General features: G+C 31.8%; 2 protein-coding genes across 6 annotated transcripts in view; one reads left to right on the plus strand and one right to left on the minus strand.

Annotated features, from left to right (window-relative positions):
- LOC142339148 (zinc finger homeobox protein 3-like) overlaps positions 1 to 24,964 on the plus strand; it is a 342,404-nt gene that overhangs the window by 138,929 nt on the left and 178,511 nt on the right. The window lies entirely within an intron of this gene.
- Positions 1 to 24,964, minus strand: part of LOC142339149 (5-hydroxytryptamine receptor 1D-like) — a 118,779-nt gene that overhangs the window by 37,251 nt on the left and 56,564 nt on the right. For 3 of the 5 annotated variants that reach the window (XM_075388925.1, XM_075388924.1, XM_075388927.1), the window contains exon 2: positions 22,236 to 23,027. In XM_075388925.1, coding sequence (XP_075245040.1) covers positions 22,236 to 22,656 — 421 coding nt within the window. In that variant the 5' untranslated portion in view covers positions 22,657 to 23,027. Of the gene's footprint in view, positions 1 to 14,446; positions 14,490 to 22,235; positions 23,053 to 24,964 lie in introns of those variants that run through there. The other 2 variants (XM_075388926.1, XM_075388928.1) reach the window with 2 other exon arrangements.

Here is a 24,964-nt window from a genome sequence, read left to right on the forward strand (position 1 = left end):
TCTTTCAAAAAATATTTTCAAGTCTTAACAGCCATTAAAAGCAATAGCTTTCAACAGAAGGCAAGAAAAACGCTCAGTTATGCCTCGATTGAATCTTAAAGATATAGGTCATTCATCAGTCATCAATCAGATATCACAATGAGTCTTGTGACTATGAAAACAACAATAAGAACAGGCAAAAACAAAAAATTCGGTGGAAAAGTGCGAGAAGAAAGTGTCGCAGCCACTTTAACCATAAGTCTTTTTCTGACAACTCATTAATGATTTGTTGAATATCTTCTTTAAGTATTTGGGAACTATAGTTTTTAAGATAATGCAATAAAATTTTAAAATTAACCCAAATTACGAAAAGCATATCAAAAAAACTTTAAAAAAATATGAAAACTCGTGGCATTGAAGTCACAAAACAAATAGTTAGCAGATAAAACCGTTAACCAGATTGATTTTGAATACAATAGGAAATTTTGGTTTTGGAGGGTCCTGTCATTACTGAGACTGGACTATAGTTCGCGAAAAGAATTTTAAGATCGGTTGATGTTCAAAAAAGTTTCGAGAAATGATTTTTAAAGCTTTAACAACCATTAGCTGTGCACTCAAAGTATTATATTGTTTCCCTTAATGTTGATTAGGAAGCATATTGCACTTTTAGGCAACGAATATGGACTCTGTATATGACATAGAACCCAGTATATGCCATAGGACTCATAGGGCAAAAAAAAACAGTAAAATTTCAAAATGAAATTCAAAATTTCAATAAAAATTACGAAAACTCAGAGTCGAAGCCAACAAGATGAGCGATTTTTATAAAGGAACTTTTTGTGCAATGGGCGTCACTAGAATTTAAATGAGGTTTTTAATTAATGGAACCTCGGTATGAAAAGTGACTATTCTCTAAGCGACTAGAAAACAAAAGAAAATATGAAGAAGCAGCCCTCAAATCTAATTAGCATTTTTTTATCGTAAAGGTCACTATGAGAGAAAAAATTGCTTATTTTTTTGCTTTTCATCTTTTTGCAACACAAAAGTGTTTCATTTAGAATCGTAGAATGTATTTTTTAATTGATTTTTTTCAAGGAATAATCTTAATTTGAACAAAAACTGTGCTAAAGGTGAACAAAATCATGCCAGATCTGCCGTGTTCAGACAAAACTTTAAACTCAATAACTTCTCGAGTCTCTTTAATTTCAAATTCTACGCTGGACCCGCTTTTTAATGATACAACTCATATTTCTCTTCGATTAATATATCGTTCGGTCAAAATTTCTGAACAAAAAAAACCATTTGAGTAAATAGTCCCCCCACAAGTGGGATTGGAACAAATAGTTTTCTTTGCACAAGATAGCTTCATAGAAATGTAACGACATGGATGATAAAAAGATTTTCAGAAAAAAAAACAGGGTCAGCTGAGAACAATAGTTTAAATCAAAATAATTAAGGGACAGAGTCGTTTTCTTTTGCTTCCGTTATATAAACGTTCGACGTTTTGACAAGAAAAAATCATGACTAGTTAATTCATTCGTTTTTTGACCACATTGAATATTTTTTCTGAAGCACGCAAAATTTACATTGCAATTCTTGTACTGACTTCAGCAGAAAACTTTCGGTCTTCTTTCTGCAATAAATTTTTTTTGTTAAAAACTCACACCAGGGAATTGTGTTAGTGATTCTGTGTTGTCAAGGCGGAGGATTTCGTCTTAGCCTGAATGAAACAAATTTGGACGAAACATGGGACAATTGATTGAAAAATTTGACTTGAGTTACAAATTTGTCTAATTTGTTGGAAAAAGCATTGAAATCTGAGTTAAGACAATGAAAGTAATCAATTGATACAAAAACTTGGTTTTGTGCGTATTCCAAACTCATTAATAGTCCGAATCACACCTAGCATGATTTTGCGAAACGTTGACATATTGCAACTATTGTCAACTAAATTCTAATTGTTGGAACAACGAATAGGGTAAGTGTTGCTGGGAACTACTAAGGTGGCCTAATCGTATTTAAATTATAAGGAAATTAGACTTATAAATTGATGAGATCTTCTGCTAAAATTGGCCCTAAAAATTAGATTTCATTTTATATGATCAATTTAGACTAATACGTGACTGCAAAATCAAGAAAAACTGACCTATGCACTCACGTATAAATCTATAAGATTGCAAACTCAGATCAAATTCAAACAATTTCACAGAAAAACGCATGCCAACACAAACAACAGAAAGGACGCGAAATGAAAATTGATTTTTTTGAAAAATTTTTCTTGGTAAAAATTGAAAAATCAAATTTCAGGTCTCAATTAATTCCACCAGCTAAAACCAATTAGCAAAAGCGCGCACAGGTTTGAGCGTGAAGCATACGGGCAGTTTTGTGAACGAGATTAAATTTCAGTAGTTCAACAAAATTTTATTGAGCAGCAAATGTTTTTCAAAATCTTTTCTTGTTTCTGACAAAAACATAAAAACCAATAGTTTAGTTCATTCAAATGCACACTCTGAAGTTATTGGTATTGGATCTATGGTATTAGATGAGACAGAAAAGTAGGTTAAAATATGTCGCATTTCAAACCAACGAAAAATCTATTTACTGTGATTAAACCGTTATACGGCAAGACAACCAAAACAAAAAAGATCAGAGTGCAACAATCAGTTTTACAAAGACTTTGTGCACTACTGTCAGTTATGAATACCAACCACTACTCAATTTTTTTGTGCCACTAATGCAAGCAATGAGCTCTTTCATAACTCAGTCTGTAACACACCCAATTAAAAACAAAGATCTAAAGGCAAAAAATTATTTCCTCAAAAACTTTGCCAAAAAAATTCAAAAAATCCTTATCATAAATCATTGAAAAAATTGAAAAAAAGTAGACATTGCGTAGGTTTGTTAGACATTGTGTGGGCTTCATCAAGACCTCTTACTAATAGAACTTAGTAATAACACTTTAGAAGAATATAAAATGCCCATAATTTTAAGAAAAAAGTCAAACACAACAAAATCATATCTCGCCCAATTCTCATCTATTCAGACAACAGCAACCTCAAGCCAAAAAAAATGCGTTGTTCTTTCTCAATTTATTATTTCATATTTTTGAAACTAATCCTTGACAGATTTTTAAAAATGACAAGAGTCAGACATGTATACAAAGAATGGTTAGCACAAAATAGATTTTTTAAAACTAAAATGAATATTATAACAAAGCAAACGATAATTAAAATCTAAAGCAATTTTCGCAAAACGTAAAAAAAATTATCATCTAAAAAATAAATTTGACAAACAAAAAAAAACGAGTTCTATAAATCAACGTCTATCCACTTCAAGCAAATTTTGAAACTGTTATATGTTTGAGGTGATGAGTTCATTAGTATTAAGCTTGCGTAGCCTGTAAGTAGTAGCCATTAGATCCGCAAAGCTCAATGCAGTTTAATAGGTGATCGCAAAAAACCTCTTTATCTTCAAAAAAACCTCTTCAACTAAAAAAAAACGTTTGCTATTATATTTTTCAAGCTTCCGTAGCCTTTAGCGAAATTGGAATTTGGAATAGACTCTAAGAGCTAAATTTAGTTTGACAGACGATTAAAAAATGACGTGGATCACACTTACAAAACTAAATTGAAAACACAATTTCAAACAGAGTTCACCCAATATAAAAAGAACCACAAGCTAAGTGGTGAGTGATGTAGGTCAGTTGTGACCTTGTCCTTTACAAATGCTTTACAGCGAAATAGTTACCAAACAGAAAAAACCTTTGAAAACCTCAATACTTTTAAATTTTTGATTTAAAATTCAAAACGCAGAGTAAATCATGACAAGAATTTTCAGAGAACAATACTACTAAAAGAAAACCTTTAAAGTTTTGCATTAAACAAGTTAAAAAGCGTCTTTTCAATTGACGGAAAACGTTTTTTTTAATTTCAATAAATTTAAAAACAAACAATTCCCACTCATATGCACGCTTTTAAAAGTAATATGCCTGCCCATAAAACCAATTTGGATTGTACGCTAACAATATTTAGTAATTTCAATTGTAAACAAACCAAATGAATGAAAAATCAAGTATACGAATAGCTCAGAACTGCTATAGTATTTTTCGAAATAGGTTACGTAAATGTTTCACGTATGAGCAGCTGTCAGATGAAATGAAAATCTTCATAGGCTAGTTGTTGGCATATGAGTACAATAACAAAATTTGAAGGCAGAAACAACAAAAAAAACCAACAAAATTGTCAAACTTAAAATATTTTTTTTCGCAAACTCATCCGTATAACAGGATTTCCTCATTCAAGAGGCAATCTTTAGTACAAAAAACAGAGAGAATTTTAACGCAGTCCAAACAGAAAATTTTAGCAAAAATTTTCATTAGATCATTTAGTTTCAAAACAATCAATTCAATAAACCAAAAACAGAAGTGCAATGGCCACCAAATAATAAAATGGCTCAACGGACTTGAGTCTCAGAGCATTTCAACGCTGAGCCAGCACATTTCAAGAGTGAAAACTTAATGCAATTCTGAAAGATTGCAGCTTCAAATATTTTATGTCTCTTTATGTGCAATATTTCCTCATCATGATTGTTTTGAGGTCCTAGCATTCGACCATGCTAATTTTATCCTTTATAGTCTGATATTTACTCATGCGCCAAAAATAAATCTGGGCATCATAATGTTATACTTCGATTGTTTACAAATTGTAAGTATTGTAGTAGTATACACGCTCTTAATTCGAAAGCCAGGTTGTAGGTTGTAACCACGAAGCCCATTTAGCTCAGTGGTTACTACTTGCTCGGCAAACTAAATGTTAAAAGTTTCCCAGCGGATGTTAGAACAACAAATGATGACTAGCCAGCGTAATTTGTGACATAAACAAAATACTAGCCGTCCGGAAAAACAAAATGTCTTTATACTGATTCAGCGCTGATTTGCTCTGTCAGTAACCTGCGGATCACTCTGTAAATCAAAAAATCTAGTTCCAAATCAAAATCTATATTTCAATCTATAGAGTTTCGTTCTAATAGACCACTGTGCGATTAAAAAAATGAACTCAATGTCACTTAATATTTACTAAAACTCGTAAATTATGAATATGGTAACATAAATCTTCGAAACTTTAAAAATATTTAACAAAATTTGGCCAAAATTGTGAGCAAAGTCAAGGCCAAAAAAGAACGTTCTTAAATAGTTTAAACCTCGATAACTACTCGAAAAAAAACAAAATGTTGATGAAGTTCTTTAATTTTATACTGCACGCTCAACAGGCTTTGTAGTAACACCACTCAAAACTCTCAACAGTAAAAACACAAATGTGATCGGAACAATGAATGGTTTCCATTTTGAAACAAAAATTGATCAAAAAAGCGTTGACGTCAAATGCTCAAATTGTTCGAGAATGTTTTGATTATTGGCAGGTCTTCAAGATAACTTAAATTGAGATTCGAAGTCGACTCGGGTTTAATTTAACGAGAAATAATAATACAAAATCAGACTTCAACTTATTAGTTACCCAGACAAAGAATATTCTCTGAAAAATGAAATCATGACACGATCAAGAAAAGAATTTGTCTGAAGCGTTTTTATTTGAACTAACAAACGCTGAAAACTAAATATAAAATGTAGAATAAATCTTGACTCACCGATACTCAAGCCAGTAATCCCATTCTTATTCCAGTTGTATTACTGAAACTCATGTACAAATAAGAGAAGCAGAACAAAAGAATAACAGTATTTTTCATCAAAAGTGTTTTGAATGAACAGATGATCAAAGCGGAAGAAATTGTAAGAAAGTTGATCAATATTATATTTTTTAGGCTTTGAGCTCAAACTCACAGACGACAAAAATCTGCCGATATGAATTAATAATTGTTCACACAAAGATAGATGGTGGGAGAGTAATCCTACTTTAATGGGATTTGAAATGACTTTATATTTGTTTTGGATAAAGCGAACTTCTTAACGCAAACAATTGCCGCCTCTTAGCTTTGTAGCTCGTTGCTTTAAAAATTACAAATTGTTCCTCAAGCATCAGCTTTCCCATTCACTTTTATTGGTATAAAACAATTGTTTATTGGAAATGCGGGTGGATAATAAGATCAGTTACATAATCGATATTACATAACACATAGAGCGTGAAACATTTCAGGTTACTTTGGTATTTTTGAGATGGTGTTCCCAAAAGTGAGTTTCATCGCCGGAGAAATGTAATTGCAAAATTTTGAGTCGCGAAAACCCGTTATTTTTATTCGAATATCAACCTTTTGCTAAATAAAGAGTTCAAATTATTTATGAAAGGCAACATAAAAACAGAACATGGAGTGGGTGATTTCTTAGCGTCAATTTCGTTCATTCCCATAAATTTTGTCTCAATCTTTATTAAATTTTTTTTCATATTTTTGCGGAGACTATTTTTCAGCCCACTACAGCCGTGTTGTCAAGTTCACAGAATTGAGCACTGCTCTTAATCAAAAAGAGGTTGATAAATTTTTTTTATCAAAATGGCTGCAGCAGATGGGAATAAAAAATAAGCAGTCGAAGTACAACAAAAGCAGAAGCTTCCGATGTTAAGCACTGCCCCTTCTTTTGTAAGAATCGTGAATTTTTCGGAGAATTTATGATAGCTTTATTCAAAGCAGAAGAGCTAAAGAGGTTATTTTTATGTAATATTTCTTTTTTAAAAAAAATAATATAATTTATCTCTATAAATGATTTTTATATAAAACTTTAGGACATTTTATATTGAAATCTGAGGACAATAGACATTGACGAAAAAAAAGTGTGGAAAATTTGGTGATAGCTTTAAAATTAGCGTGAACGTCTCCGGGAAAAATTCCAGATCGGAGAAATTGTTGGGTTAACAAGAAGAAGTGGCAGTGAAGGTTTGCAAGTGAATTTTCAGCACCAAAAACACGTGATCAGCAATTAAAAAAATTTTTAATAGAGCTTTATACTTTCTCAAAGACATAATAATCGAGCAGTCTTCCTTGCAAAGAAAACTTCAAAGCAATTGCCTTTTGATAATGATTTATCAGAATATAGCAAAGGCTGGGCAAATATGTTTCATTCTCAGTTTTATATGTTTCGAAAACGTTTGCCTTGCTTGCCAAACATATATCCGTAGTGTTGTGAAAAAAAGTTTATTTTTTAATTATGAAAAAAGTACAATTTTCCTTTTTTGATTGCTGCATCCTCTGAGTAATCGAAAAATGAAAAACTTTTCCATTATGACGGAAAAATTTGTTGATTTTGTTATCAAAAAATGTTATGATGACCTAAATGTGCCGTTGCTTTTTGCGTAGCTGACTCGTTCTTCAAGATAGGAACATACATTTGAGTTTGGAGTAGCTGGATATAGAAAGTATTGAGGTGTGGAAGCAAAGCAAAAAATACTAACTTCATCGAAAAACATCAATTATTAACATCATGTGATTAATAGATTTCGAAAAATTGTTGAAATTTTATATCAGTAGTCAAACATAAAGATTGCAATGTTTAGAAGCAAGACATTGCAAAAAACCTAAATGAAAAGACCATTAAATAGTAGAAACGGATCAAATTGAATCAACTAACTAAGTAAAATTATGTTAAAACAGAAAAGAAAACAAGTTTTGCTATTGAATTTTCTACAAAGCATCAGAAATATCAACCCTACAAAAAACTTTGTTATAATTTACGTTCTTTTTTTAGTTTTAATTTTTTCGGCGATGTTTCCACATATAAAAAAATTTTTAATTTTTCGAAGTTTTCAAATGAAACTCCACAGAAAAAATTGTGCATCCGTAATTTTGATTTCGGATTATGAAATTAGTGAACACAATCAGCAAAAATTTGTGAGCTTCCTCAGAAATTTCTGAGTCTCCTCGGAAATATGATTTCCAAACTAATTTTATTTGTTAAACTACGTTAAAAACTGTCTGTTCGCCTTTCTAAAGGAAATAATTCCTCTACCACAGCGTTGAAGCTCAAGAAGTTTAACAATATTGCCTCACCAAAAAATAGACCAAAAGGTCCGATGGTCTTGTGAGATTATATTATTAGAGATAACACCCTTAGGTTTTCAACACTTTTTTGCAGCAGTTTACTTCTATTTTGGGAGAACTCTTTCTTAAGCAAAAAAAATCAGTGCAAAAAATTTCAAGAGGCAAAGAGGATTTATCGAACGAAATGAAAAAAAAAGTATAAGGTTTGAATGTAAGGAGCACCATCAGTATTATACGATTGATACTCAGATAATGTTTTCTCAGATAATATTTTTCAGTGAATAGAAAAACAATAAAAACATCTCGCATATAGTTCTACAATTATATTACCCCTATAGCATTATCAAAAAAGTGTTTCATTGCAGTTTATTGTTTTTTTGAGAAAAAAACGTAATTGGAAAAAAATGTATACAGGATTGAATGACTTTTCTAATTTTTCTAATTTTTTATAATTTGGCAATAGAGGGTCCTAAGATGCTGAGAAATTTCGGTTGCACGCAGTCATTTTACCCACAAAAAATATAAGCCATCCTAATTTGCAACATAACAACGATACAGCTAGCAACTTTACAACAGTATCTATTAAGTATACATCTCTAGCATAAACTGTTTGAGACGTGCGTGGCATTGAAAATTTTGCTGATAAAAATTTAAGAAGTATTTCAAAAAGATAGAATTTCGTTCTCGCTATTCATATAACCGATCTCTAAAGACTGGTTCTGTTAGTTTTCCACAAATTTAAATGACAGAGCATTCGATCATTTGCAAAAGCTATCTGTCCTCCATATTTGGCTCAACAAGGATTTGTCGCGCTGGCATAAAAATGTTAATCACCGAATAAATTTGGAGGATTTTATCAATTATTCAATCAATTTTTAAAGTTCAAACTAAGAAACACTCAAATATTGACTAGACATATTTGAAAGCAAGATAATCAATAATCAAGCTCGAATAATCAATCAACTCAGTCACTGTTCAGCGGCTGTACCATCCAATTTGCAAATCCAACAGTCGGCTTGTAAACGATAGATTAGCAAAACTGGCATCAATTTAGTGTGCAAGACAATAGGTCAAAATCAGTTGAGCCTTTATAATTACATTGTACTCGAAAAGATCTGAATTTCCACCTGGGCTGAGGACAATAATTTAATAGCAGAGGACAAATTTTTTTTTCGAAAAACGATGGATAATAAATGTTTTTCAAAGAAATGTATTAATTTCTAGAGAATGGGAAAATGGCAACACACACGATAAAAGTGGATATGTGAAATTTTAATACCCTCACTCCAAATAATTAATCCGGACTCCTGGTGTAACTGTTTAAAAATTTGATCAATTAGACGGACCTGTACGCTGTATTAACAATAGCAACAAAACCTATTGAATTCTTTTTTAAGGAAAATAATGATATCATAACAGAAAGGATAAATTCAGGATCTGCGGAAAAAGCATAATAAGATTTTTACTTTTTTGAAAAAAACATAATATCTTCTGAAGAATTTTAAAACTTCAGCATTCCTTGTGCTTAAAAACTAGGTAATTAGTCTCGACTTTTTGAAACAAAATTTAAAATGTGAAAAAAATGCTGCATATCTAGACAAAATTACAAAGCAAACAAAAATTATGTAAAAGTTTTCATGTCAGAATTCTAAAACAACATCCCGGGTCGAAGTTTGGCGGTGAATTTTCGTAAGAAATGCGGTGAAACGCGGTGAAAAAAAATTTCACCGCGTATGTCTTGCATTTTTTTGCGGTGAATGCGGTGAATCGCGGTGAATTATTTATTTTCAGCACTGCGTTTTCAGTATTCTTACAAAAAAAAGCGTCTCTACACGGGTTCGAACCCTGCCCGCTTGCATGCCTTCTACTGCTTAGTCCACTGCGCCACCTGTCACGTGAATGTTAAAAATTTCTTGTGAAATTAAATCAGATTGAATAAACTTTGGAAATCATATTCGGTGAATTTTCATAAGAAATGCGGTGAATTTCGCGGTGAATTTTTGTAAGAAATGCGGTGAAATGTGGTGAATTATTTTTTTCACCGCATTTGCCACTTTCGCCGCATTTCTTACAAAAATTCACCGCATTCACCGCATTTCTTACAAAAATTTACCCAAAAAACCTCGACCCGGGATATTTCAATATTTTTCGGTAAATTGTTGAAAATTAAAATTTGAGTTCTCGCATAAAATTTAGTTATAAGCAATTGGGTACCGTTCAAAACTTTTGACAACAGTTTCATCAGAAAATAGTCAACCTTGTCCAATTTTGAATCTACGATTATTTTCCAATTTTTCCAATTTTTTGGTTGAGACATGAGCAGACATGGGCAGTCTTAAAATCTCGCTACCATTCATTTGGAACAGATTCTCCAGAACCAAATAGTTTCATTTTCAAGAACTAATTGTCGTGACATTTAAATTTCCGCTTGTATCTCAAAATCTCATCTCCAAATTAAAAATTGCCACTATTATTTCTGATCCATCGCTTTAAAACAGAAGAAAACTCTGCAAAAAGGCATACTAATTGACATTTAGATATTGCCAGCTCCAAAATCATGACATGTTAGATTAAAAAAAAACTTATCAAAAAGCAGCAATGCTCCTCATTTCAATAAATTGTATTGAAATCTAACAGTTCAAGAAGTATCAATGAAATTTTTTTTTAAAACCAAGTAAATTGTATGCTTTTCGAGTACAATCGTATCTTCAAACCTCTTCGAAAAACTCGCCTTTATTCGACGCTAGAAAATTATTGTTACTTCGATCTGCAATTCAATGGATATTCCCGTGGATTTGCGAAAGTGTGAAAATGTTTGCTGTAGACATCTGGGAAGAGAAATGATGTTCACAGAAATTGGCTTTGTTTAGTTGTTCCGACACCACTTGTGGGGGGAAGAACTATATACTCAATTGGGTTTTTTTTTGTTCAGTCAGTTAGGGCCGATCAATATACCCATTGTAGAGAAATGTGAGTGGTTTCATTCAAAAGCCCGTCCCGTGCAGAATTCAAAAATAGAAGGATTTTCTTGAATTCCATTTTTTCGAGGAGTTATCGAGGTTAAAAATTTTGTGTGAACACGTGATATTTGGCACAATTTTGTTCAGTTTTAAGGGAAATTTCGTTCAAATTAAGATTTTGTCTATTACAATATTAATTCAAAATTACATTTTACGCTTCAAAGTAAAACAAATTTGTGAAGACGAAAGGTAATTAAATGGCTAGTTATGGTTTTATAGAGAAAATAACTATTTTTAAACTCGAAATCTAATTGAGAGCTGTTTTTTAAAAACCTTTCATTTTACGTTTTTATTTCAAGTCACTTAGAGACAAGTCTTTTTTCACATCAAGGTTCCTTTATGGAAAAACCTCATTTACAGTCAAATGATGCACAAATAAACAAATATTTCGTTTTGAAGGAATCAGTCAAGTTTTTTAGGGCTTCGGCTCTGAGTTTTCTTAATTTTTAAGGAAATTTTGAATTTCTTTTTGAGATTTTAGAACGTTTTCGAATCCTTTGAAAGTGTTCTAGACTAAAATTGGAATAAGTTTCCTTATGTTCATAAAACAAACCTATCTAGTGCTTTGAGTGGACAGCTAACGGCTGTTAAGACTTCAAAATAATTTTTTGAGAAATTTTTTTTTAACATTAACCGAACTTAAACCTATTTACTGTGTACTTGTAAGTCAGACTCAAAAATGACAGAAACATTTTTCTCATCTACTGAAGCCAAAATTAAATTGGTTAGCTGTTTATCTTCTAAATATTGGTTTCATGACTTCGATGCCAAGATTTTTTTTCTTATTCTCCTTGTTTTTAAATTTTTGGTTTTTCTTTCATATTTTTTTTGATTTACTTTTGATTTCTTGTCGCATTATCCTAAAGTGATAGTTCCCATTGGCTTATAAAAAATGTTCGCTTGATAAAAAAAAATTCAGAGATAAACTTATGGTTTTAATGGCTTGGCTTCGACACTTTCTTCTCGCACTTTTCGCATGAATTTTTTTGTTTTTGCCTGTATTTGTTGTCATCTCCATAGTTGTAGGACTTATTGTGATGACTTTTTGATAATATGTGAATGAGAGAAATCATTGACTTCAGACCGAGGCAGAAATAGGCGTGTTTTTTGAGTTCCGTTGAAAACTTTTCATTCTGATGGCTTTGAAAATTTGGTTTTTCCCAAGAGTTTCGTGGTTTCAATATATTTTTTTTGGATTTGTCGTTTTTTGAAAGTCATTTTTTAGAAAAAAAAACAATCACATTGCTGCTAAAAACATATTGAAAATGAGTACTTTTACTGAATAGTTCAATTTTTAATGGCTCTGACACTTTTCTCTCTGTCCGATATAATTTTTAATTTGCTGTTTTTGCCATTTTTTTATTCTTTTTGAAGACGTAAAATTTTTTTAAGTGATGAGAATTAACATAAACTTTCAACTCACTAGTGAATTAACTTGTTCATTGCAGCCAGTGGATAGCTAAATGTATGAAAACTTCTGATAAATGTTTTCAAATTTTTTTAAAAACTTTTTACTTTGTTGTTCTTTTTGTCAACCTGTAATCTATTTTCATCATTGAGAGGTCTCATGCGTTTCCTTGTAATTCAAATTTTAACGTGTTTATTGAAACTCGGTTGTAACTGTTGTTTAGTTTGTTGAAAAATATGCGGTTTCATAAATATTTCCTGAGTGGTCAATATTTGTGTTTCGTTTTGTCTTCTTTTATCAAATTCGCGTAATTACATATCCTAATGATTCTGAATTGATATTTCAATGATTTTGAAATGAGGTGAACACACTTACTTTTTCAGAATATTTTAATCGAATTAGTATAAATAACAATTGAAATAAAAATTATAAAATTCGGATAACATCTAATGGTTTGTTTTACCTAAAAAATTTGTGTTTTCGCAAATAGTTTGTACTTTTTTTAAATTATTCTGCACCTTTAGTCCGTTTTCATGGCTCAGTCTAACCAAAGTAGGCCTTATTAGTTTCCTAATAACGTTTCAGAAAATTTGTCTAGAAATTTTTTGCTAAAAGTTACCGGTTTTTTCAGACGTTTGCAGTTATTTGTTTTCAAAATGTTGATTCAATTTTGAGTTTCGTCTCATTATTTGTTATTTTTGTCGACTTGTTACCTATTCTTGTTTTTAGAAACCTCATATGATTTGTATTTTCAAAAAGAAAATTTGTGTAGTTAGGGTTGTGTCTCATTGTAATTTGACGTTGTAAGTGGGAGCTTTTCAATTCAGATTTTGAGATTTTACCGTAAACAATTTTTTGTGTTTTTGGTTGTTCTGTTATTTGTTTTTTACTTCTCGTAGTTTTATTTAAGGTAGATCTTGTGAGTGCTCTAATGAGGAATGCTTCTATGTAATTCGGTTATTGGTATCTGTGTAGCAATTTCTTTAAATTCAAACATCTATTTTTGATTATTTCTTTTTTGACAATTAAGTTAAAAATGTAAATGAGCTGGGGTCGGAACATCATGTGCAAGCCTTCTTGCTCAATGGAAAATTGGTTGTGTTTAGTTCAATAGAATATTGTCAGATTAGTAACAATTGTCCGTTTTAAGAAAAAGCGTTGCAGGTGCAACAAAGTAACAGTTTAAACAGAATTGCACAAAAGTGATGTAAGACGGCAGGCCACTTTATTTTCTACAAATGTAGAAAAATTGTTTTCTACAGTCTTTTGGGAGATATTAAATTAGAAGAGAAAACTGCTTAAAAAATAAATTAAGCGTCTTTGTAGAGTACTTTTGCGTTTGTCTTAGAGTTTGTCTGACAATTTGGTCGCATAGCGCCCAATTATATATTTTTTTGGATAAAAATTCATTTTTTTAAAACATGAACTAATATAGGTTCGTTTTTATCAGGCAATTAACCCATTTTCATTTGATAACGGCAAAAACAAGCAGTTAGCAACAAATTTGAGAAGTAAAAAGACTTTCAAAACTTCATGAACACACATTACTAAACACTGAACAAATTTAGTGCTACTGAATTTGGCAGAAATTTTTTTGAAACCGATTTTGCTCTTCGAAATCTTTAATGTTTTACCCCTCTCATCTTTCCAGACTGTAGAAAAAGTTTTGAGAAACTCACTGAAGAAAAAAGACAGTCTGTCATCTCAGTTTATCAGTTTTCTAAAATTTCTTTTCATGGTAATAAACCCACTTTTGTCGGTTCCAAAAACTAACAACTGAATTCACCATGACATACTTTGCTCAATAATTAGATATACTTTTCTTCGTTGAAAAATTTTTTGTTGTAAAAATCTTCATTTTATAAAAACAAGTGATGAATATCAGTCGGCTTCGCTTACTTTTGGAGATGAAAGTCAGTTTAACCGCTCTTGAAAATCAAGTTTGATCATAGTTACTTATTTCCTCTTGGAACACAATTGAAGTCGCACAAATTTCGAGTTCAAACTCTTTGAAAGACGTTGCGTATTTTGAAAGAATTTTAGACGATGAACTTACCCATTTTTCCTTCAAATCAGGCCAATATTTGTAGACACATCAGTTATAATATTGAATTATAATAAATCATATTTGAGGGAAAAACATCAAAAAGCGCTTTTCTCAATTGCAAATTCTGAACATGAACCATTTTTAATCACAAAATCAGCTCACTTTCATTGGCGGACAGACACTGTTCAAAAACAGTAAAATAGGCACAGTTTTGTGACGTCATAAATGTCACTTTGGGCCAATTTGGGTAACTAATCTATTCAACTCTAAAGTCACAAGCAGTACTCGTTATAACAAATATCCATTCTAGCATATAACCCTTCCGCGAACCCTAACAGCACCACCCCCCCCCCCCCCCCCCCCGCAAGATTATACACACTCTGTACTATTCTTGACACGTACACTTAACTATAGATGCTTACCTATTTCAACAGTGGACCCATTTCATTGGGGTTCTTTTACCTATTTTGAGGGGTTTATAAATGAATGGGTTATCCCCAATAGCAGGGACAAAATGCCATTTTGGTGATTAATTTGAAGGCGTAATAAAGTTGAAAAAAGTGGAGCTCCGAATGATTTAGTTAAGAAGTCCCGCTGATTAGGATGACACTAATAGTACCGCAAAATCCACAAATACAAAAGGGTCGCTTGAAATTGGGCAAAAATATCCCATTTCGACCTGAAAAACACAACATTTCTCCTTTTATACCCTTAAAATCCTTGCAAGTTTATTAAAAGCTGATCGAGTTAAAAAAAATCACTAATTTTTTCTATCGGTAAACAGAACAGAAACTTACCATTTTGTTCTGAAGCATGATTTAACTGAGGGCGCGTAAATAAAGATAACAAAATTTTACACCTTCATAAAATTCGTTCCAAGTTGCACGCTTTTTAGAGCCGTAACTAAGCGCTCAAAAATGGACAGTAGAGAAATCTTTGAATACTTTCATTTGAGGAATAGTAAAAATAAAACACAGTTAAGACCAGCAATTTCGAAATTTGCATTTTATAAGGCGTGAAGGTAACTTTTTTCAGTGGACATTTCTCGTTGGATGTGAGTCTCAAGGAAGCTATAAAAAACGTGTCATTGAAAATCTCGGGGGCTGTTGAATTTTTTATAAGCAAGCATCCCTAATTTCGGAGTCTAGACCGGACAATAAATTGAATAAACGGCGCTCTTTTCAATCAAGTACTGCAAACAGAAATTCGAAGTGAATTTTGCTGCAGCTGACTGGAAAAGGCCTACCAGTTGTTTTATAGAAAAAATTAAAATTATTCCTGTTTCTGTCGGGAGAGAATTATTTCGAGTTGAATAAAGAACGGTTCAATTATTAAAATTTGTAAACAATCTAGGAACAATTATTAAGCATAGTCCTCAAAAATAATTCTGCAACTGTTTTTTTTAATCTTTCCTATTTTTTAACTGTTCTGCAACTGTTGTTCTAGTCTGCTTAAAAATAGTCATGCAAAATAGGAATGAATTTGAAGGCATATTAAATAAAATAGAATTTTCTATCACAAAACGAGTTGTAAATTATACAAAAAATACAAAAGTCTGAAGTTTGATGAATATGTTCCACATTTTCTGATAATTTTGGCTCTCTTTTTGCTGAACGAGTGAATTGAATAAAAGCCAATAAAGTCCAAATAAAACACAAATACTTATTTGGGTTTCTTTTCGTGCAGCAAATTTTAATTGAAAAGAAACAATATTATGTATTTTTTGTGTGGAGCAGAAACCAGACAGCAGTATTGGCTCCATAGCTTGTTTTGAGATAGACCCTCTTGTTCTATTAACATTGTTTTATTGTGCTTGGTTGCTCAGCTGCAGAAGTTTCCTTGGTTGCCCTCAGGGTACTTTGCGTACTTTTGAGCGTGCTAAACTTTCTGATAGAGTTCAAACAACTTCGCCGAAGAAAGACGAAGAGAAAGAGAGATAGATAAATAGAGAAAAAAGAGGTCGAACTGTGCTTTAGTGCCATATAACAAAAGAAGGCAGAAAGTTCCAACACAGATGATTGTCCCCAGATCGGTTACTTTTTAATAACTAGCATCATGTACTGGTCTTGCATATATAACAAATTACCTGGTTTCTTCTTAATTTTTTTAATCAAATATAATGAGAAATTTGAGTACCTCGAACTGTGTACAAGCAATTTTTCAACATGATAGCTTTCACAAAGTAGATGGTTCTCAGCGTAATCTGATTTGTTGTTGTTGTTTAAATGTTGAAACAGCCAAACTTTATAGTTATTAAAATTCAGCTCAGACTAAAAAGTTCGATTTAGGGTTACTCATTCACAGATTTCATCGTTCCGACTCCAGTTTTAGTAGGGGGAGGAACTGCATTGCTCAATGGTGTAGTCTTTGTTCAGTCGTTTTTGGTCGCCTGATGTATTTATCAGCGACAGTTGCGCGTGTTATTGCTAGAAAGCCCGTCAAACGTTGAATATAAAAGTAAATTAATTTTGAAAATCTTTGAAAAAAGTTTGAACTTTTAAAATTTTGTGAATATTTTAGCATTGTGTTGTGATTTTATTTACACTTATGACCATTTTTGGTTACTTTTGGTAATTTTTGGTCAACATTATTACTGTTTAAGAAATTTAGAGTTTCAATAGCAGCGGAATGATAACCTGGCTATTTTTGGACTAAAAAATTTTTAGTCCAAAATTTTTTGTAAATTTTTCGAGGCAAACGGGTCTTTATTTCAACATTGATGTTTAAATTTTAGAGCAATCTGTCTCAAAATTCAATCATATGAATTTTCTCTTGTTTCCCTCTGTAAAATTTTATCAAAACGATGCACGTGTTTTTTTGTTGGATAGAAATTGTTTTTTATTTGGTCAGTGGGCAACTAAGCAATTTTTGATTTTGATAATATACATTTCAGTAAAATTTCAAAAATTTCCTTGTTTTGCTCAATTACTGTTCTCTACATTGCTTTGATATTGAGTTTCTTCCCCGACAGTTTCATTAAAAGTATGAACAACCAACCAATGAAGAAATATCCAAATTGAGTAGTGATTTCAAAGTTTACTTTGTTTTAATGACCGAAATTGCTCATGCTTAACAACACTTATATTCAGTTTTCTTCTTCTTTAATCAAATTTGCGGTTTTTGTGCATTGGTTTTTGTTTTGTCACTTTTTCGTTTAGCAGAAAGATGAATTGATCTGTGGTATTTACTAGCATCAATTGGTGGAAACTAGCTAACGATTTCACATATGATTTCTTATCTTTTTGGAAAACTTGGAGGCCATTGAATTTCGACAAGATTTCGAAATTGGTCAAACTTTCTTTTGATTGTCAGTTTTATTTCTTTTTCTGGTTTTCCAATAACGCGTCATTTGAAATTTGCAAATAAAAATTAAAGTGATCCTATAAATTTCAGTAGCAAAACTATTCGCATGAAAAAAATCCTTTTCTGTTTTTTTGCATTTGTAATAAACTCCAAAGACAAACATCTTTTAAGTCGCTCAATTATTACTTGGTGATAATGGAACTGGTGTACTCCATTTAAACTTGATCTGACTTTTTCTCCGGTTGGATTTAAATGTGAAAGAATAGGAATTATTTAAATCTAATTGAAATTAAACAAAAGCAGGGCAGACTTGATATTAATACATTAATGTGTGCTATTTAGTTGGAAAATGAGATAGAAGTTGGTTTTTGGATCTTATTTTTAGGTTTTTGGTAAAATATATTAGGAAAATGTGATTATTGCCTTATAACTGCATTTGAGTTAATTTCAAGTTTTCATTTTAGTTATTTGGTGCTGAATCCAATCAAATCAGAAATTTTTGGTTCATCCACTCGTACAGGTCTGTCCTTTCTTAGCCTTATAAAAATTAAACCTAAAATTTAACTAAATTTTAAATTTTGATCGCAGTTTTTCTCTGCATCAAATGTACGCAATTAAGCCAAAAAGATTGATGAGCACGGTGGGAGCATTAAGTGCCAGTGCACATTATCAAACCTTTTGTTCATTTCATCTTCAGGGTTCTGAATTTAAAACCTTTAGAATTTTAAGATAATGCGGAACTCCCATAATGAACCATACAACTAGGCGTTTTTAAATTTACTGGCTAAACTGTTAGTTTAAAAGCTCGTGCCGAGAAAATCTTGACAATACCTCATTTCACAGAAGGTTTCAAAAGAATGGTTATCATCAAATTAACATGCAGTTTTTTTCAAAAAATTCTATTTTTTATAGAACGAATTATGAATTATTCAAAAAATCATCATTTGCTTGGACATGAGGTTCTGCAAATGCCTCAATCAATCCACACCTAGGCACAAAATTTCAGAGCCGTAATTCATTTCAGTATCTGCAAAATTGGGTACTCTTTTCATCTCTTAATTTGCTGCTCTTTAAGGCTGAGCTTATTTTCGCATAAAATCTAATTTTTTCCTACGCACTAATTCGACTGTTTCAAGCAAAAAAACAAATACCTTTAATTAATCTCGTAATCTGCTGTCTTTATCAAGGTAAAATAAAAAATTAAAGGAAGTGTTGTTCTTTGATAAAAGAAACAAGATTGCATTGGACAACACAGAAACTTATTTTTCTGCACAAGATAAAGTTAAATTTTTATTTGGTTCTTACAAGTTTAAAGTTAAGAACACTAAATTGGAAAAAAAACAACTTCGTTTTTGCGTCTTTTTGTGAACACATTATATTAGCCATTATGTTTATTAACAAAATCACTTTATTCAATTACAAGGAGGCTCGCTGATTCGCGTTTGCACATAATTTTCAACCAACTTATTTGTCCACCAGATGAGGAAAAGATAGAAAACAGTCCGAAAATCACTTAATATTCGAGGATATGTTGTATGATTTTCAAAAATCTTGTTAAGCTCTAACCACTACACAGTCGGAATACTAATCCATTTGAGAGCCGAAGAAACCTACAATTAGGGACAGTGACAGACAGCACACACAAAGAACTCAAATCAAAACGGCATGCATTTCTTACGACAAAAATTTAATGTCTATTTTTTTCTTTAAAAATTTTAATGAAAAGATTAAAACGGGAAAAAAAATTAAACTAAACCCAATGAATTGCATTTTACCAGAAAAAACATTGAACTTTCTTTACTGATTATAATTAACAAGTAAACAGAAAAAAGGGGCAAATTAAGAAAATAGGTTTACACCCTTGGAAAACAAAACAATTCAAAGTCATGAAAGCAATTGGCTATCCAATGAAATCATTAATTTGTTTTTTGAACCATCATAAAAACCCTTGAAACTGTTGTTCCTGAGAAAGCCATACTACCATTAAAAGAGCAATCGCAATTGAACATTTAATATACAAAAAAACAACGAACACTGCACTGTAAATGACTCGAAAAGTTTCGACCTCTGTCTGTAAGATACAGACAACGCTGAAAAGTTGCTGAAATAAATTTGAAATTAGCAAATATCAAAATAACAATTTTTTTAAAAACAAAATAGCGCAAGGCATTATAACCGTTAGCTTTCAACTTGAAAGTGGTAAATAGCCTAGGACTTGTTACTGCCTAGGAAACCTATTGTGGATGTCATTGGCAAGAAAAAGTAAAAAAAAACTACATATTTGCACTGAATACAGGCAAAATTCGAAGATTTATAAACAACTTTATGCAAATGGTGTTGAAACAAAAAAACATATTTTTAGCTCCAAAATTGTTCTTCACTTTTCATTGGCCTCGGATAACAGTCATGACATACTTTGTCAGGAACCGGAGTTATAATTAGCCCATATCTGAGTGAAGGAAGATTTTTTCGGCTGTTTTATAACTGCACCACGGTCAAACTGGGCAGACTGGTCCAAATAGTCATAATTGATGCCATTTTTTTCAGAAAAAAGAAGCAAAAATTGTAAATTTTTAAGAATTTAGCTGAATATTTCGCCTAAACAGTTGATTAAAGTCGTAAAGTCGTTCATGAACTGTTCTCTGTCTTTATACGTAAAACCAATCAAAGTATCGTTAAAAATTTTAACATATTTTAGCAGATATCATTCAAAATTTAAGCAAAAATTTTTAAAAACGTGAACATTTAATTCATCAGACTCAGTGATAGGCCTAATAAAAGAACATCAAGTGCTGTCAAATCGCAGGATTTCATTACAAACTTACGAAAAAAGTTTTTTGAAAACAAAAAAAAAACAATAGTTTTACACATACAACACAAAATTGCAACTTTGGAACTTATTGAAACGTAAAGGAACCTCCTATTAGTTGGAGTTTAAATAAGAAAAGACTTTCTTGTAATTGGGATGAGATGAAGAAAATGCAAAAAATATTTCAAAACAGAAACTGACTCAAAATACAATCCGAATACTTTCTTTGAAAAACTCAACGATGAGACCAAAATTTGCCTAGCTAGCACTACCGGCTGGTAAGAAACTCTCAACTACTCTAAAATTTTGCGCAACAGTTTTTCGGCAAACGAAATCCTTAAATATTGAATATAAATGTCGGTTTGAATTAGCGAAGGACCGCAAAATATTGTTTCCAGAAAACTAGAAAACTTTCTTGGGAACCGGAAGTATAATTAGCACGTATCTGAGTTAATATTGTGTCAGCTGTTTTTATGTCTGCAGCACCGGTCAAACTGGACAGCACCGGTCAAACTGGTCAAACTGGACAAATGGGCAAAATTAATGCCATTTTTTTGAGAAAAATATGTGAGTTTTCAGAACTTTAGCTGAAAACTTTGCCAAAACAATTGGTTCGAACTATTTATCAACTGTCTTCTATCTTTAAAATCAAAACTAAAGAGACTACCGTTAAAAATTTTATCATATTTTAGGAGAAATTGATCAAAATTTGTGATCAAACAAAGGAAGTTAGGCCCACGTCCACATTTTTTATGTCACCGTAACTACTCGGAAAAAGCCAAACACAAACAAATCTTTTTAATTTGAAGTTCATCAACGCTTGACAAGTGTTCTATTGATACCACTCACAATCCTGTACGATGAATATATCGATCGGGGAAGATTAACTCAACAAAAAAAAACAGTTGAGTATTTAGTTCCCCCCCCCCCCTCTACAGTGGGTCGGAAAATGAAAAAATTGCAGCTCAAAACGAAATGTAATCTTGTACGCAATTCCTGTAGCCTGTAAACACTTGTTATCTCCGAAAAAGTAAGCTAGATAATAGAGAGAAGCAATGTGAAGCTAACAGAGAGAAGCAATGTGAATCATTTTGTTAATTTTTAGTTTTTTGGTAATAGTTTTTCATTTTCAACTTTCAAACGATTTCCGATTCAAAAATTGAAAACAACCTTAGCAAAAATGGAGCGATGTTGTTTTTGATGACGTTTTAGAAAAGAAAAGTAAAAAAATAGAGATGTGCATAAGTAGAAGCAATAATAATCTTTTTTTACAAACAAAACACAAAAACTTCCGTAGGTGATACGTTAAAATTGTAACTAATCTATCAAAAAAAGAATTTTGCTCGATGTTAGCAATTTAACTGAAAAACAGTTTGATTTACCTATTAGAGGATTGAACTGCTCCTTACAATAAGCAAATACAAAGCCCATTTTTTTCTCGATTTAACCCAGCCAAGGAGAGAAATCCTGATAAACAAAATACCTTGCATTACGTTGCAAGATTCTTGCAAACAAGAATTATTTTTGAAAGACTTTGTGAAAGGCTATTATCTGATCCCAATCATGCAGGAATCGCGCAACAAAACCGCCAAAGACTCTAAGATTTTTAGTCAAAAATGAGTCGGCTATTTAACATCACGACAGTTAGCAAAATATTGAATGTCAAAACAATTTCCTTCAACCAACCTGTTTCAGCGTTGATAGTTGAGTTGTGAGCTAATCCGAAAGACGAGGAATCGAGAGATCCCAAATCTATCAGCCATCGGCAGACCAGGTCCAGCCGAACTCCAACTCCGCTACTTTCGGATCCATAAACATTGATCCTTCCAGACCCCGATACGTTGCTGCAATCCTCCTTGACTAAACTCGGGTTCAAAACTTGACTTTTGGCATGGTCATCGAGATATTCTTCGTGAACTGATGACCTTTGAATGTAGTACGATGATCGATCCAGGTAATTTATGGAATGGGAATCTTTGAAAGGGGTCAAAGCGGAAGAAAGTTGTAATGATGAGTTTCGTAATGTAATTAAAAGTCGAGAAAGGGTTGAGTCGTTTATCAAAAGCGAGTTTAAAGTGCTTGAATTGTTTATATCTAACTGGTCCATTTTTCAAAACCCCACAAGCGAGTAAAGATGAAGTCAAAAAAGACACTACATGTGCTCATACATTGAAATTGGACTTTTTTTGGTTAAATGAATTTTCTGTAATGCTATTTTAGATAGTAACAAAAAAGGTCTTGCAGCTTCAGGCTCGCAGATATAATTTTGGACACCAAATTTTCTAAAGGATAATGCAATATAACATTAAATTTGAAAATGTAGTAACTAAAATTGGGCGAACGTTGCAGCAGGAAAAGTGTAAGGAAATAATTAGGGTATAGTTGTCAATTCAGGAATGCAAATAAGGTCAACACTAACACCGGGTCTCAAAAGGTCAATTGTCTTTGTTTTGGGTTTTGTATTAATAATGGCGGTGCCTGAAACAAAAAAAAATGTCCTTTGTTAATTGTAGCCTGTAAGCAAACTAACAGTTATTCAACGAGATAAAATTTATCTTGACAAAAATTCGAGCAAGAATGAATTCGAGCATGAAAAAGATCTTACCATATTATTTCAACGCAAACATCTAAAGGATCAACTTTGCGAAAATTGACCAATTTCGCGTAATGGAGTTTTTACTGGTAACTTTTTTGGCGTAATATTTAAAACAAATTTAAAAATTTAGAACTTTGTTAGCTAGCTTTGTTATTTAAAACAAATGTTTGGAACCAAAGCTTGTTAATAGATATAAAATAATTGGTCTAAGACTTTATCGCAGCTGACGTCTCGTCTTGAAGTGAGGCAGTTTTAAAATCTATGCATGAAAAGGGCCATAAACTGAACATAATGAAAATTAGACGAAATGATTCAGTAAGTTTTGTTCCTTACGCAAGCTAGCACTTATTCATGAAGAAGAATCATTATCTACAATTTTATTGAATTAAAAATTTTATCTCGAAACAAGGAGGCTCAGGAATGTTCCTTCGCACTTTTTGTTAGTATCCCTCTCAATTGCAAATTCTGCTTTTAGACAATTGAGAAAAGCAAAGATGACTAACAAATGAGATTTTAAAAGTTGAAGAGTTTCTAGAAAATAGCGCACAAAAACTAAACAAAAATATGACACTATTAAAGTAAAAGTTTTTTATCAACAACATAGATTTTCAAGAAGCAAAATACAAATATTTTTTCAAGCAGAGCCAAAAAAGCATACGTAAAATTGATGCAAATATTTCAAGATGCAAAATGCAACATATCACGGTACCAATGATGTACAAGTGCGCTGAGTAACAACTGACAAAGAAAAATCACATTCGATTTGACGTTCAATTTTTTTAAATTAAAGATTAAAAAAATGTATCGAATCTTCGATTGGTACGCAAGCAAAAATAATGGAATTTTTTGTATTCAATTGTCCATTCCTTTAATTTTCAAACCTAATTCAGTAAAAATTTAACAAAGTACAGTTGTCAGAAGTCAAAAGAACTTTGACTGCCTTACTTAGTTTTTAAGAAAGTCTAATTTGAGAACTTTAAAGTATATTGAAGATTTTGGCATCAAAATGAATAACAAGTGAAAAACACAGCAATTATATTTTTCACATAGCTCTGGTTGACTCCGTTTTAGTTTGATAATGTATGCAAAAGCAAAATTGTAGAGAAATTGCTCACAAATTAAAAAATGAAATTACATTTTACAAAATAACTCGTAAACAGTAACCAGCTATGCAAGATTTTTCATTTGGCGGAAAATTTAAAGGTTCTAGGCTGTCCAAGAAAGTTGAGATGTCAAGGCACAATGAATTAAAGGAATATAAATTGAGAAGAAACGGATAAAATTGAAATGGGTATGTCAGAGAATTTGTTCCTTGAATGCAAACTGTTTGATATTCGAAACGCATCGAAAAAAGTATCTTTTTAAGCATCAGTATCTTTTTAACACACGACAATAAGTATTTTTTAAATCGTTAGTTGTGTTTCCGAAGCATTGAAATAGATAGCATATTTGATTAAAAATTAATCTCAGAAACCAACTGATCAGAGCAAAAATATAATATCAGCGGGCTCGCATTCAATTTTTTATGTCAAAAGATTTCTGTATTTTCATTGACAAAGTGTTTCGCATTCACGACAAACCAATTAAGAGACACAAACGAAGGAGTAAATTGCGTCAGAAAATTCAGTTTGGGACAAGCTGTTTTACCTCTGTCAGTAACTAAGTATTTCCTTACAAAGTGAGCCGTAACTTTACAATTTTGCCTGTGAGGGTTACCAACAAAAGTTTTTTCCTGACAAAAATGGGCCATTGATATTTATCATCAGAAACAGAAACCAGAAAAAGAAAAGGAAAAAATGTATTTCTAGCTGGCGTAAAA

Source organism: Convolutriloba macropyga, chromosome 5 (genome assembly GCF_964194025.1).
Source record: "Convolutriloba macropyga chromosome 5, txConMacr16.3, whole genome shotgun sequence".
In the NCBI taxonomy this organism is placed as follows: domain Eukaryota; kingdom Metazoa; phylum Xenacoelomorpha; order Acoela; family Convolutidae; genus Convolutriloba; species Convolutriloba macropyga.